The sequence below is a fragment of the Coregonus lavaretus genome, assembly GCF_964263955.1.
Source record: "Coregonus lavaretus genome assembly, chromosome: 25".
NCBI classification, from domain to species: domain Eukaryota; kingdom Metazoa; phylum Chordata; class Actinopteri; order Salmoniformes; family Salmonidae; genus Coregonus; species Coregonus lavaretus.
Genome location: NC_140012.1, coordinates 3170625 through 3185491, shown reverse-complemented (window position 1 = coordinate 3185491; position 14867 = coordinate 3170625). Strand labels below are relative to the sequence as shown.

Here is a 14867-nt window from a genome sequence, read left to right as displayed (position 1 = left end):
ATATCACAAAATGTCGATTTGTAATGATTTGGACATCAATGCAACCTTGAGGAAATCTTATTTGAGTCAGAAAAGGATTTTCATATGATAGGTAATAGGGATGCAAATTTCACCCAACTAACCAACCCTCATTAACCGGTCAACAAGTGGTTAAATTTTCTCAAAACCGTAAAATGACGTGCCCTACAGAAAATACAAGACAGAGGCACTTTTCATTCAGCACCACAGAGCTCCGCTGACTATACCTGTTTCGCATGTGCTCTGGCGCCACATTCGAGGTGCTGTCCATTGAAAATAAATAAACAACAATCTATTTAGCATTTCCAATTTATTTACAAAACCATTAATATTGTTCTTTCAATTAACAGTAGACCCTTCGAAGTGGACTATCGTCAGCAAATTGTATGCCTACACTTGAAACAAATACTGTGGCAAATAAATGTAGCCTAAGAAAACAATAGGCCTATATTTGTATAGTTTAACTTTACTCTGGGTGTCAACCATTTTTGTTGCGGAAGATCAACGTGCTGTGGGGTTAGTCTTGTGCACAGTCTGTTGACAATCCAGCAGCTGAGAACACCCTCTGTGGGCACCGATGTCCCGGGAATGGATGAGTAGCGCCTTGCTAAAGTGGCGAGCCTCGGGAATCTTGCGCTGTTGACTTTCCACCAGTGAAGTGGATTCTCATCGAGTGATGGGGAGATGTCTCTCAAGTACTTGTTCACCTCGTTTTCTGCCCCTCTCTCAAGTGGGGGGCTGTAGTCACACCCAAGGAGTAACAGCATGGCGTTGTTGTCGTTCCCACATTGCCGCTGAGGACCCAAAGCTCCCTGGCTCGATCCGTCACCCTCTCTCTCAGCAGCATCAGGGGCCTCTCCATTTGACGCAGTCACATCTGTGTCAGTGGATGCCAAGTCCACCGACCCTCCCAACTCGAGCAGCTTTGTTTTTGCGGTTACACTCTCAGCTGGCAAAATAAATTGCAGATGCTTGTGGCGAGGGTCCAACATCGATGCGATGAGGTGTCCCATTGAGGTCAGATTATCAGCGTCCACCTGTGAAATAAATATACCGTTTTGCATATCCTATCCTTCAAAAATCGTTCATAAATGTGAAAAAATGAATCGTTTTCGTTCTACTAATTCTTTCAATAAGACAATGACTAACAATTGGCTACTACTTGCCTACAATATACAGTGAGGGGAAAAAAGTATTTGATCCCCTGCTGATTTTGTACGTTTGCCCACTGACAAAGACATGATCAGTCTATAATTTTAATGGTAGGTTTATTTGAACAGTGAGAGACAGAATAACAACAACAAAATCCAGAAAAATGCATGTAAAAAATGTTATAAATTGATTTGCATTTTAATGAGGGAAATAAGTATTTGACCCCTTTGCAAAACATGACTTAGTACTTGGTGGTTTAACCCTTGTTGGCAATCACAGAGGTCAGACGTTTCTTGTAGTTAGCCACCAGGTTTGCACACATCTCAGGAGGAATTTTGTCCCACTCCTCTTTGCAGATTTCTCCAAGTCATTAAGGTTTCAAGCCTGACGTTTGGCAACTCGAACCTTCAGCTCCCTCCTCAGATTTTCTATGGGATTAAGGTCTGGAGACTGGCTAGGCCACTCCAGGACCTTAATGTGCTTCTTCTTGAGCCACTCCTTTGTTGCCTTGGCCGTGTGTTTTGGGTCATTGTCATACTGGAATACCCATCCACGACCCATTTTCAATGCCCTGGCTGAGGGAAGGAGGTTCTCACCCAAGATTTGACGGTACATGGCCCCGTCCATCGTCCCTTTGATGCGGTGAAGTTGTCCTATCCCCTTTAGCAGAAAAACATCCCCAAAGCCTAATGTTTCCACCTCCATGTTTGACGGTGGGGATGGTGTTCTTGGGGTCATAGGTAGCATTCCTCCTCCTCCAAACACGGCGAGTTGAGTTGATGCCAAAGAGCTTGATTTTGGTCTCATCTGACCACAACACTTTCACCCAGTTCTCCTCTGAATCATTCAGATGTTCATTGGCAAACTTCAGACGGGCCTGTATATGTGCTTTCTTGAGCAGGGGGACCTTGCGGGCGCTGCAGTATTTCAGTCCTTCACGGCGTAGTGTGTTACCAATTGTTTTCTTGGTGACTATGGTACCAGCTGCCTTGAGATCATTGACAAGATCCTCCCGTGTAGTTCTGGGCTGATTCCTCACCGTTCTCATGATCATTGCAACTCCACGAGGTGAGATCTTGCATGGAGCCCCAGGCCGAGGGAGATTGACAGTTCTTTTGTCTTTCTTCCATTTGCGAATAATCGCACCAACTGTTGTCACCTTCTTACCAAGCTGCTTGCCGATGGTCTTGTAGCCCATTCCAGCCTTGTGTAGGTCTACAATCTTGTCCCTGACATCCTTGGAGAGCTCTTTGGTCTTGGCCATGGTGGAGAGTTTGGAATCTGATTGATTGATTGCTTCTGTGGACAGGTGTCTTTTTATACAGGTAACAAACTGAGATTAGGAGCACTCCCTTTAAGAGTGTGCTCCTAATCTCAGCTCGTTACCTGTATAAAAGACACCTGGGAGCCAGAAATCTTTCTGATTGAGAGGGGGTCATACTTATTTCCCTCATTAAAATGCAAATCAATGTATAACATTTTTGACATGCGTTTTTCTGGATTTTTTTGTTATTCTGTCTCTCACTGTTCAAATAAACCTACCATTAAAATTATAGACTGATCATGTCTTTGTCAGTGGGCAAACGTACAAAATCAGCAGGGGATCAAATACTTTTTTCCCTCTCTGTAGTGATTTTAATAACACTATTAGCCTCATTTTAATATAGATTAGGGACTCCCAAACTTTACCCTTGAACTCTAACACCCACCAGCTGTCATCCTCTCTGCAGAGGAGGTGTGTTTGCAGGAGGATTAATGTGATGGGGTGACATGACAGTGGTTGTGCATTTCAGGGTTGCCAAGACAGGCTTGATCTCCGTCATTATTTGCCAGTGATCGTCTGGGAGCGCGAGAGGCCTTGATGGTCCGGTCGGCTGTCACTGTCCACCTCTGATCCACCAACCTCTCAAACATGTCACAGACCGCGTTCCAGCGTGTCTTACATGACTGGAACAGGTGGTGCTGCGGCAGCTGCATTTGGACTTGCTTGGCTTCCAATGTCTTGATGGCTATGGTTAAAGTGTCTAACCAGCCTCCCAGTAGCAACAATCACGCGACACACATACATATTGAAGCCGTCGTTGATGGCGAGTTGAATTGTGTGTGCATAGTATGGTAAGGAGTCCCAGGGGACGCGAGCAGGAGAATTGGCTGCCACAATGTTGTGTGCGTCATTGAGTCCCCGTGTCTCAACAGCACTGGTCAGCTTCTCCGCGAGGTTGTCAGTTGTGTGTCTGATGGATAGACTCAGTGTCAGGATGACCGTTGATTCCATCACCCAGTCAACGTCAAAGTGGCATGTCATGGTGATGTTGATCTTCAATGGGCAGCGCAGTCCAGTCCAACAGTCAGTTGTGCGAGCAAACTTGTCGGCTGTGGCTAGCATCACTTTCAGCACTTTTTTCTTCTTGTAGTGCTTTTCAATTCAATTTGTTATCGTACCTCTTGATGGCATGCAGTACTCTGGCTCAAGGTAACGAATGAACTCCCTTAAGCGCTCTCCCTCGACCACACCGATTGGCATCATATCGCTATCAATCATTCTACACACCAACTGTGTGATCACATCAGACTGGCACGCATCACACAGTTTCCCCGCTAGAATCAACGTGATGGTCGGCTGCAAGCATCCTCTACCGATATGGCGCGCGGGTGTTTGTTCTTGATGTGATGCCTCGTCGTGCTGGTACTGCTGCTGAATTTTAATAAGCATTGCAAAGCTTGCAGCAAACTTCATCACCCTTTTGAACGAAATGGTCCCACACAGAGCTGCGTTTGGCATGCTTCATTTTCCCTCAGCTCCCAGGCAAGGCCTCTAGCGGATGTGAAAGCTTCCAAGTGCATTCTTGGTTGTATTACAGTTCAAATTGGATTTCACACCAAAGACACAAAAATACACATGCCAATTTCATTCCACAAAATAATGCAACTTAACCTATAGACCGAAAAGCATGATCAGTCCAATTTATTTTCGGTGGCTAACTAACAGTTAACATTCCTAATAGGGAAGATATACAGTGGGGAAAAAATGTATTTAGTCAGCCACCAATTGTGCAAGTTCTCCCACTTAAAAAGATGAGAGGCCTGTAATTTTCATCATAGGTACACGTCAACTATGACAGACAAATTGAGGGAAAAAAATCCAGAAAATCACATTGTAGGATTTTTAATGAATTTATTTGCAAATTATGGTGGAAAATAAGTATTTGGTCACCTACAAACAAGCAAGATTTCTGGGTCTCACAGACCTATAACTTCTTCTTTAAGAGGCTCCTCTGTCCTCCACTCGTTACCTGTATTAATGGCACCTGTTTGAACTTGTTATCAGTATAAAAGACACCTGTCCACAACCTCAGTCACACTCCAAACTCCACTATGGCCAAGACCAAAGAGCTGTCAAAGGACACCAGAAACAAAATTGTAGACCTGCACCAGGCTGGGAAGACTGAATCTGCAACAGGTAAGCAGCTTGGTTTGAAGAAATCAACTGTGGGAGCAATTATTAGGAAATGGAAGACGTACAAGACCACTGATAATTTCCCTCGATCTGGGGCTCCACGCAAGATCTCACCCCGTGGGGTCAAAATGATCACAAGAACGGTGAGCAAAAATCCCAGAACCACACGGGGGGACCTAGTGAATGACCTGCAGAGAGCTGGGACCAAAGTAACAAAGCCTACCATCAGTAACACACTACGCCGCCAGGGACTCAAATCCTGCAGTGCCAGACGTGTCCCCCTGCTTAAGCCAGTACATGTCCAGGCCCGTCTGAAGTTTGCTAGAGTGCATTTGGATGATCCAGAAGAGGATTGGGAGAATGTTATATGGTCAGATGAAACCAAAATATAACTTTTTGGTTAAAACTCAACTCGTTGTGTTTGGAGGACAAAGAATGCTGAGTTGCATCCAAAGAACACCATACCTACTGTGAAGCATGGGGGTGGAAACATCATGCTTTGGGGCTGTTTTTCTGCAAAGGGACCAGGACGACTGATCAGTGTAAAGGAAAGAATGAATGGGGCCATGTATCGTGAGATTTTGAGTGAAAACCTCCTTCCATCAGCAAGGGCATTGAAGATGAAACGTGCCTGGGTCTTTCAGCATGACAATGATCCCAAACACACCGCCCGGGCAACGAAGAAGGGGCTTCGTAAGAAGCATTTCAAGGTCCTGGAGTGGCCTAGCCAGTCTCCAGATCTCAACCCCATAGAAAATCTTTGGAGGGAGTGAAAACCTTGTGAAGACTTACAGAAAACGTTTGACCTGTGTCATTGCCAACAAAGGGTATATAACAAAGTATTGAGAAACTTTTGTTATTGACCAAAAACTTATTTTCCACCATAATTTGCAAATAAATTCATTAAAAATCCTACAATGTGATTTTCTGGATTTTTTTCTCTCATTTTGTCTGTCATAGTTGACGTGTACCTATGATGAAAATTACAGGCCTCTCTCATCTTTTTAAGTGGGAGAACTTGCACAATTGGTGGCTGACTAAATACTTTTTTTCCCCACTGTACAACACCTTGCAGAGAGCATATCCAACTGACAAACTCTTAGAAAACAATATAAACTATTGAAACCAAGACTTGAAAGAACTGATGTTGGCACAAGATGGGAGGGGAAGTTGGAGCATAACTAATGAAATTACAGTTAACGAAAATGTATGCTTAATTCAGTATAAACTAATCACAAATTCTACAGCCCAACGGCAGAGTCATGTTTTAAGTGTAAAACTAACAATGATTCAATAATCCATGCTTTCTGGGAATGCTATAAAGTCCAAAAGTTATGGGCGGAGCTAGGAAGTTGGCTGTCAGAAATATTACAATGTCTGTCTGCATATTTCAAGACATGGCATATGGGGATATAGTGAGATACCCAATGGGCTGGACAATTCTCTTCTCATCTTGAAAAAAACTGATATGAAATACTTGGAAATCAATTAATCCACCTTCATTAACACAATGGAAAAATCTAATGATGTATTATTGAAATAGCATCGGTGACCGAGAGAAACGAATTGGTACAATTTAAGGCCATGTGGTAAACAATAATGCAGGCACTAGGGATGGAGGTGTGAGCATGCGGGTCTGGGCAGAGGAGATGTAGTCGTTGTGTGCGTCTATAAGTTGTTGTTCGTATGTATATGTTTGTATTTGGTGTAAAAAAATAAAATAATAATAAATAAAAACAAATAATTGAACCAATGTCAGTCAATTAGTTGTTAAAAATTGAAAATGTAGTGCCTCCCAAGTGGCGCAGCGGTCTAAGATACTGCATCGCGGTGCTAGAGGCGTCACTACAGACACATGACTCGACCTTCGCATCCCGAGCCCGTTGGGGAGTTGCAGCGATGAGACGATCGAAAAATTTTGTAAAATACAACAACAACAAAAACATTTGAATGGAGTAATATCGGTTAATGGCTCAGCCCTAGCTTTGAGTGAGTACATTTGGTTCTAACTGCCAATGTTGTCCCATTCATTTCTCAGGAGAGAAGCCCTTCAGCTGTGACCAGTGTAACATGTGCTTCATCCAGAAGTACCACATGGAGCGGCACAAGAGGACCCACAGCGGAGAGAAGCCATACAGATGTGACACCTGCCAACAGGTCAGTCAGTTAGTCACAAGGGTAGCTAGGATTTACCCTCAAAGCAGATACAAATATTTTTGATTGACAACAGACCTGTGTTTAAATACTATTTAGGGTATTTCAATTATTTTCAAAGACATTTAAAAGTAAGTATTTAGAAAAATGGCATAGATTTCAAGTAGTTGAATATTGGCATGTATTTGAAAATACTCAAATACACATGTCAATACGCCATGCATTAAAACTCAGGTTTGTTTGGTCCTAGGCGTATTTCAGATAATGTATTTGGAGATAAGTATTTGAAAATGGTTTCAGCCATTTAAAGGAATTTAACTTTCAAATAGAAATAGGCTGATTTGGCCACATTTATTTGAAAGTCTCTCAAATACACAGACAATAAGTATTTAAATAACGAATACTTAAATACCCATGTACTTGAACCCAGGTCCGATTGACAATGCCAGTTCATGATGTCACACTGATGTTTGCGGTTTGTCTCAATCTAGCCTATTTGTTTGCTCAAAATATCATGGGCAATCCACACTGTTGGATGCTTGCAATGTGCTCTGTCATCAATTGTTTTGAATAGTAACGATTGGTCGAGAGGACTTTGGGTGCATCTAACAGTGGGCAAATACATTTTGTTGTCGTTGATCGATTTTCTCAATCGGGTGACTAGAAATTGTTTTCTACTGTGCGTCTCCCCCCGTTCCCCCTGTAGTTTTTCTCGAGGACGGATCGGTTACTGAAGCACAAGCGGTCCTGTGGAGAAGCCATAAAGAAGGGCCTAGACCCCAGCATGCTGCAGCTGGCCGACACGGACATGAGCCAGGGTAACTACTCACTCACTCAGGGAAATGCTACCACCACCTCTGGACGCAAGAGGGGCAAGTCCAAAAACGCAGGCGAAGGCAGCGAGCGCAAGCGTAAGAAGGCTGCGGCCGCCACTGCGTCGTCAGGGGGCCTGCAGGACTCCGACCTCGGGCCCAGCATGCAGGGCCTCACACCCAAGCTGGTGTTCAAGAAGGCCAAGAAGCACCTCCACTCCATGGAGGACGAGGGGCAGAAGCTGCTGTCTCAGAAGCAGGGCTCCATGGAGCTTGTGGGGGGCTCAGGGCTCGAGGCCATGGGCCTCCTCCAGGGCTCCTCCGGTGGGGGCATCAAGCAGGGCCTGTCAGCCACCAGCAACAACTACGATGACGCCATGCAGTTTGTGAAGAAGCGTCGCTACCTTCAACATATGGCCAACAACGACTATGGGGTGCCCTCCCTCCACATGGGCCAGTCCAGCAGTGTGATTCAGGGCTCGCTGGGCCACCACAACGAGCCCACCCTGGCCATGCTGGACGCCTTGCCCCTGGACCTCAAGCACCACGACAAGTCAGGCATCCCAGACGAGGTGCTCCAGAGCCTGCTGGACCACTACAGCCACAAGTCAGACAACACGCACCACCACCACCACAACGACGTGACCTTTGACCTCACCGACAGCAGTGGCCCGCACCACGTGGACCTGCAGCCGGCTGCGCCTGTCACCTCAGAGCTGGATGACGACTCACCCAACGGCGGCGACAAGCAGGTGGTGATGAGCGAGTACTCCAAATTCCTGCTGCAGGCCCTGGAGCGCACCAGCCACAGCGGGCCCTTCCCCACTCTGGGCCCCAGCAGGCCCTTCCCTCTGCTCTCTAGCAGCTCCAGCCCCACGGGGCCCCTCTTCCCTGACAAGCATGTCTACACTACATCCCCGCTGGAATGTGGCTACCCGTCAGCCATCTCCTCGCCGTTGCCCATCCCCGCAGTTTCCTCTTCCTCGTTGTCATCCTCTAAGTCCCACTATGGCATGCTGGTAGGCTCCCCCTCCCAGCCGGCCTTCCACCTCAGTGGCCACCAGCAGCTCACCCCCTCTCAGGAGCTTACCGAGCAGCTGGAGAAGCAGCACCACTCCCCTGGGTTCCAGCTCACACCCCAGGAGCTGACGGCTGCCGGCGGAGCCCCCAAGGAGCAGGGTGCCAAGGGCAACAGGAGCAACGGCACCAATGGCTCCGGCAACTACTCCGACCTGGATGCACCCAAGGAAGTGGACCTGCGGGCTACCTACCAGATCGAGAACTTCGCCCAGGCCTTTGGCTCCCAGTTCAAGTCGGGCCGCCATACCCCACTGGGCTACAGCGCTGACCCCAGGGCCGAGGTCGACCACCGAATACGGACTACCGTGTCAGAATTCTCAGGGTATACCAGTTTGTTAGCTGACGTCAGCGAGCCAGTTAGTACAGGATCGAAAACCGCAACAAGCCAAAGTTTCAGGTAAAGGTTAAAACTAGGTGAACCTAGTTGTGGGTGTTGTTTTTTTCTTCGTGTCCTTATACCCCTCTTCATTTTGTTCTTGTAGCAAGGGGGGGGAAAAAATGTAAACACTGCCATTTAAATGTTGATAACGAGAACTCTACCAGGGAAGGTCTTCAAGGCCTCAAATGCAATTTTTTGATATTCTCTTTTTTTAATCTGTATTTAGTCTTTATTTTGTTAGTGTAGTTGCTATGATATGAATTTAACCTAGATTTTTATGTAATTTAAAACAAAAAATTAGGGGGTAGCTATGAACTTGCTTAATTATTTTTATTTCTGTGTAAACCATTGTTTTACCAATCATCATACAGTTGTAAAGTAATAATGAATGATGTTGATAATTACAATAATAATAATGAAGTTTGTCAGGGAAAGGCCCAGAATTCAAATGGCAAAAAAAAGTTATATGTTGTCTGTTACAAGAATTGTATTACTCAGGAATTAAGGCAAAATTGTGTAATAAGGAGAACTTTGTATTATGAGATGCAATTGGCACACTTTTTACAGGTGTACTTTGAAACTACAAAGCTTTGTTACTATTTATCCCTCGAGGAGGGCAGAACAAAAATACTGCAACAAATTCAATGGCTCTTCCTGTTCAGTTTTCGTCATCGAACAACCCTTTCCGCAACTTGCAGCTGTGTAGAGATTATGGTACTTCTGTGTCAATGTGAAAACAACTGCTCACATTTCCTCCATAAAGGGCCACATGTAAAACACACGCTAACATTTTTACCGCTTTGCCCTCCACTCCTGGCTGTTACCTTTTTTTGTCAATGGAAATCAAACAAGCACTTTTGAAAAACTAAATCTTCATTGAAAATGAAAAACAACCTGACCCAATTAAGGATGAGCAAAACAAAATTATTTTTATTAGAGGAGAAAATTGAACAGGGGTGGGTGGGATAGGGCGTGAGGGTGTTGAACGGGAATGACCATGGGCATTTAGATGTATTTTTGCTTTAGTCTTTTTGCGGTTTGGTCAGGTGGAGGGGTTGTACAAATTATGATATGTTATAATTGTATGTTACCCATTGTTCTGAGAGTACCTCTTTGTATTTAAGTTGTTTCGAGAGGTGCAGATATTATGCTGGAACTCCACAATTTTTTTATTCCCACTGATGTACTAAGACTACTGGATGCAAAAAATCGAACTATTTTTCCTGTATTTATTCTTTAAAATATTCTCTGGTACTTTTGAGTACTTTTTAGCCAGGATTTCTCAAAGTAATGCCCACGAGCCAAAGGTGGTCCATGAAAATTGCGTACTATGTCACAAATGTGCAGATATGTGCACAATGTCATTACCCGCTCTCTCGCTATACTGTGTGTGCGTCACTCAGATGGCGAGGGGCTGAAGCTCATTTGCTGAAACTTGAATTGATAGGGGGCTGTCCCACGTGGGGGTAAATGTAAGGAAAATGGCGGTTCACAGCTTCCAGAAAAATATATTTCAAACCAGGGATTTCATGGCTAATTGAGGTAAGACAGTGATTCTGTTCATATATATTATGCATGTATGAACTACACAACGACACATCCAGCTCAAAGCTGGAGGTAAAAATAATACTTACTAGTCGCCAAAGTAGCATGTCTTTAACCAAGCAAGAGTTCATTTTTACAGAATGTTTTGAAAGTGCAAGTATTCACTGCACCTCAATCTGTCCTCACCCTATGAAATCAGGCCTGATACTAAAAAATAACCTCAGTGATACAGGCTCAACTTCACGTTATGCATCCAACCCAAAATGCTGTCTTTCAAACTTTGCGAGAAAAAACAATGGCCTTTGTCTTCTGCGGCTCAAGCCATTCTCTCTCGGCAGCCAGTGTTGATATTTTCCAACGTCTGTGAGCTCCACAGCTGATAGACTTTGAAGCTGCTCAGATCACAGGGAACAAAAGACTGACCGACCAGCTACTTCACTCCAAAACACACTCTATGCGTTTAAAGAAAAAAGAGAGCGGGAGGCTGAGAGAATCAGACGATAGGATTGACCTAAATATACCTCATATCACTGTTGAAGCGTCACAAAGCAGGGACACACGTTTCATGTATGTAGTGAAAATACTTGTAGTGTAGGTTAAACATATTGTATAATCATGTAACACCGCTTGTGTTTACAATTATAGAAGAGCAATTGACTCATTGAAGTGCAAAATGTATTATCTTTTTTTTTCACACCAAGCAGTGTTGTATTCTAGATGCCTCATAGAAATGTTAATTTCTCTTATGTTGTTATATCCCTTATTTTTGTTACTTGCCATAAATGTTTTCATATGATCTCTAGAAGGATATTGTTTACAAAAATGTACAAAAACACTAAAAATGTGTGTTCATTATTTTCGTTTTGTTTCTTCCAATATGCATGATGTGATGTTTTTGTATGGCTTTTTTCTGATTGTCACCACAACACCAAATGTTGTAGCCGACACCTCCCCATCCCTGTCCTTTTTGTTCTAGACCCTTGTGATATGATTTCCAGGGCTGTACATGTTATTGCATTTATAAACTGATTAGAGAAGCCAATAAAAACATTTGTTACAAAAAATGTACGACTGGACTTGATTGGTATAGTGAAGAGTCTAGTCTGGTTTGAACCACTAAAGACTGGCAAGAACTCACATTTTGGTGATTGGATTGACTCACAATTATCTTTTGCAGGGTTTGAATTACAGGGGTCTACGGGGAGCAGTGAACTCTACATAGAACAGGAATATCAATGTTAGCGTGATTTGAACCCTGATGTATGGCAATGTAGTATTAAAAATCTTGCTAATGTTATATTATTTCATAATTGTAATCATATTTTAAAATGCTCTCAATGCTCTATCCAAAGCAGATGCTAACATCAGTATGCTGTGAATGGTAAGTGACCTGGCATAGTCATTCTCTACACCAATGTTTCCCAACCAGGGGTACGTGGGAAGATCTTTAACAAAATCTGAAGGAAAAATTATATATTAACAAAATATATGTTAATGTTATTTAAATCTTAATAGGCAGGAAAACGTTTACTGAGGTCACTGGTATGAAATCTCTAGTTATTTTATATTTATAGGCCTCATTTTTTACTTTATTTATGGTGCGTGTGCCATGGCACTGTCATACCTGGCCTCTGCGCGCCCGCCCGTTGGATCAATGGTTTATCATCTGCTCGCGCCAAGTGCACGTGATCCTTTGCTCCGTGCGCTAGTGCCTGCTGCTGTTATCCTCACAGAAACTATGATAAGATAGCTGCTGATGCAGTGAAGGCTGTACCATTGTCAAAAAATGTAGTGTGCCGTAGGATCGATGACATGGGCGTTGATCAAGTGGTGAAAAGATAATTCTGGTCGATTTTCTATGCAGTTTGCCTGGGAGAGTGAAATGATTAATTGCCCACATGGAGGTAAATCCCACTATCATTCACAGAAAGGCATTGGCCAGCAAGAGAATCCTGAGTTACATGATGTTTTGAATGACACAGTGAAAGTAACTTTATCCAGTCTAGGCCTCTGAATTACCGACTGTATCAAAGGCTCTGTGATGACAGTGGGACTGAACACCAGCAGCTACTACTTCACACCGACGTCTGTTGACTATCCAGAGGGAAAACGCTACAGAGGCTTTTTGAACTGCGCGTCGAAGTGATTTTCTGTATGAGCACTCACACCCCTTTGTGGCTGTGTTCGAGGACAGACTGGGTAGCCCGCCTTGTCTATGTTGCTGAATCTAACTGCAAGGTAAAGACACACACATTCTAAACATGTATGACAAAGTGTGTGGATTCATGAAGAAGATCAAACTCTGGGAAAGGAACTGTGAAGATGGGGATATAAGTTGTTTCCAGCAGCTTGACACCTAACTTTCTACAGGTGATGTTGACAGAGCTCCTATGGTGCAAATAGTAAGCTCACATTTATCCAAACTCAACAGTGTGTTCAACTCCTACTTCCCTGACATTGAAAACAAGTCTGCCAAACTTGACCTATTTTCTTTTCAAATTTACACCTAATCTATGGATCACGCCGGTCGCACGCACATGTGGGGGTACTTCAGGCAGGTCAAAGTGTTTTAGGGGTACAGTACCGAAAAAAGTTTGGGAACCACTGCTCTACACCACTCGAGGTCATTCATTTAGTTATCATTTTGTTCCTCAACACAGTCAACTGTGTACCCAACCTTAAGTTTGCCAACGTTGTTCCATGTCTTGTGTTTTGGTAACACTTTACATTAAGATACCCTTTAAAGGGGTTCTTAATGGTGAAGACTGTTAAGTATCACTTAATATAAATTAGAACTTAATGAGTTAGAAACTACACTGAACAATTTTTAATGCAACATGTAAAGTGTTGTTCCCATGTTTTCCATACAAATAATTAAAAAAAAGCTTATTTCTCTCATTTTGTGCACAATTTTAGAGAGCATCTGTTAGAGTGCATTTCTCCTTTGCCAAGATAATCCATTCACCTGACAGGTGTGGCATAACAAGAAGCTGATTAAACAGCATGATCATTACACAGGCACACCTTGTTCTGGGGACAATAAAAGGCCACTCTAAAAGGTGCAGTTTTGTCACATAACACAATGCTACAGATGTCTCAAGTGTAGAGGGAGTGTGTAATTGGCATGCTGACTGCAGGAATGTCTACCAGAGCTAAGCTGTTGCCAGAGAATTTAATGTTAATTTCTCCACCATAAGCCGCATCCAAATTAATTTTAGAGAATTTTACAGTACGTCCAACCTGCCTCAAAACCGCAGACCACATGTAACCATGCCAGTCCAGGACCTCCGCATCCGGCTTTTTCATCTGCGGGATCGTCTGAGACCAGTCACTATGGGTAATTTTCTAGTACATATGTTATGAAATGATAAGGGCAAAACAGAATAAACATGATTGACACTTTTTAATCCAGATGCATGCCTGGATAGTGACTATAGTCGATACATTGTGTAACTGTCCTTTAACGTATGTATGTATATACTTTTTTGGGAAAGTGTCAGAGTCACGCCACCAATATAATGAGATAAGAGGTAAAGGCCCTGCCTAGAGAGATGACATGTAGACTTTGAAAGCTAATGGTGGCGTGGCACTGAAAGACCGTTTACATAAAGAGGAGTAACTATGTATGTTGTATAAGCATGACTATGCATGTTGTGTAAGCATGAAACTGTATAAAAGGAGAAGTTATAAAAGTTGCTCCATGGACCAGCTTGGCTTTGTTACTTTGTAATAAAGTATATTCTGAATTCACAGGCTCCGGTTTCTGAGAGATATTATTTAACTAATATTTCTACCACATAAATGGCGAGCTTGCCAGGAGTGACAAACAGGGACCAGAGATGGTGAACACCTGTGACTGTGGATGGCTTGGACGAACTACACAAACAAGTGGCCACTAAAAATGTAAGCAAATTCTTGCTTAATAGTATAAAGTTTGTGTGGTTCACTCCGGGGCCCGGCCTCAGCTGCAGGACACCAAGTAGGTCTCTCCAAATTTAAGAACTAGAAAAACAGAAACTGGGAGCTTTTGAAATAAAAAAATGCATGCAAAATAATAAAGAAATAAAAAGCCTTGAGGGTTGCAATACATAGAAAAAGCCTAAGTAGGAAAATATCTGCTCAGCCCGAGCAGGTGGGTGGTTTGCTTGAGCGGCTGTGATTCATTCGGTTGTGGTCAAGTTGGATGTTTCATCTGTCTCATTCAGGTTGCTCATCTGATCAGCTTGATCAATCCGTTTGATTCGATTGTTTTGTCTGACTCGTTTTGTAG

At 43.4% G+C, this 14867-nt stretch overlaps 1 protein-coding gene across 1 annotated transcript in view; it reads left to right on the top strand.

Annotated features, from left to right (window-relative positions):
* Positions 1-11654, top strand: part of LOC311100377 (zinc finger protein 281-like) — a 43137-nt gene extending 31483 nt beyond the window's left edge. Inside the window, exons 6-7 of the mRNA XM_084141270.1 lie at positions 6666-6784; positions 7488-11654. Coding sequence (XP_083997396.1) covers positions 6666-6784; positions 7488-9074 — 1706 coding nt within the window. The 3' untranslated portion in view covers positions 9075-11654. The remainder of the gene's footprint in view (positions 1-6665; positions 6785-7487) is intronic.
* Positions 11655-14867: the final 3213 nt, after the last annotated feature.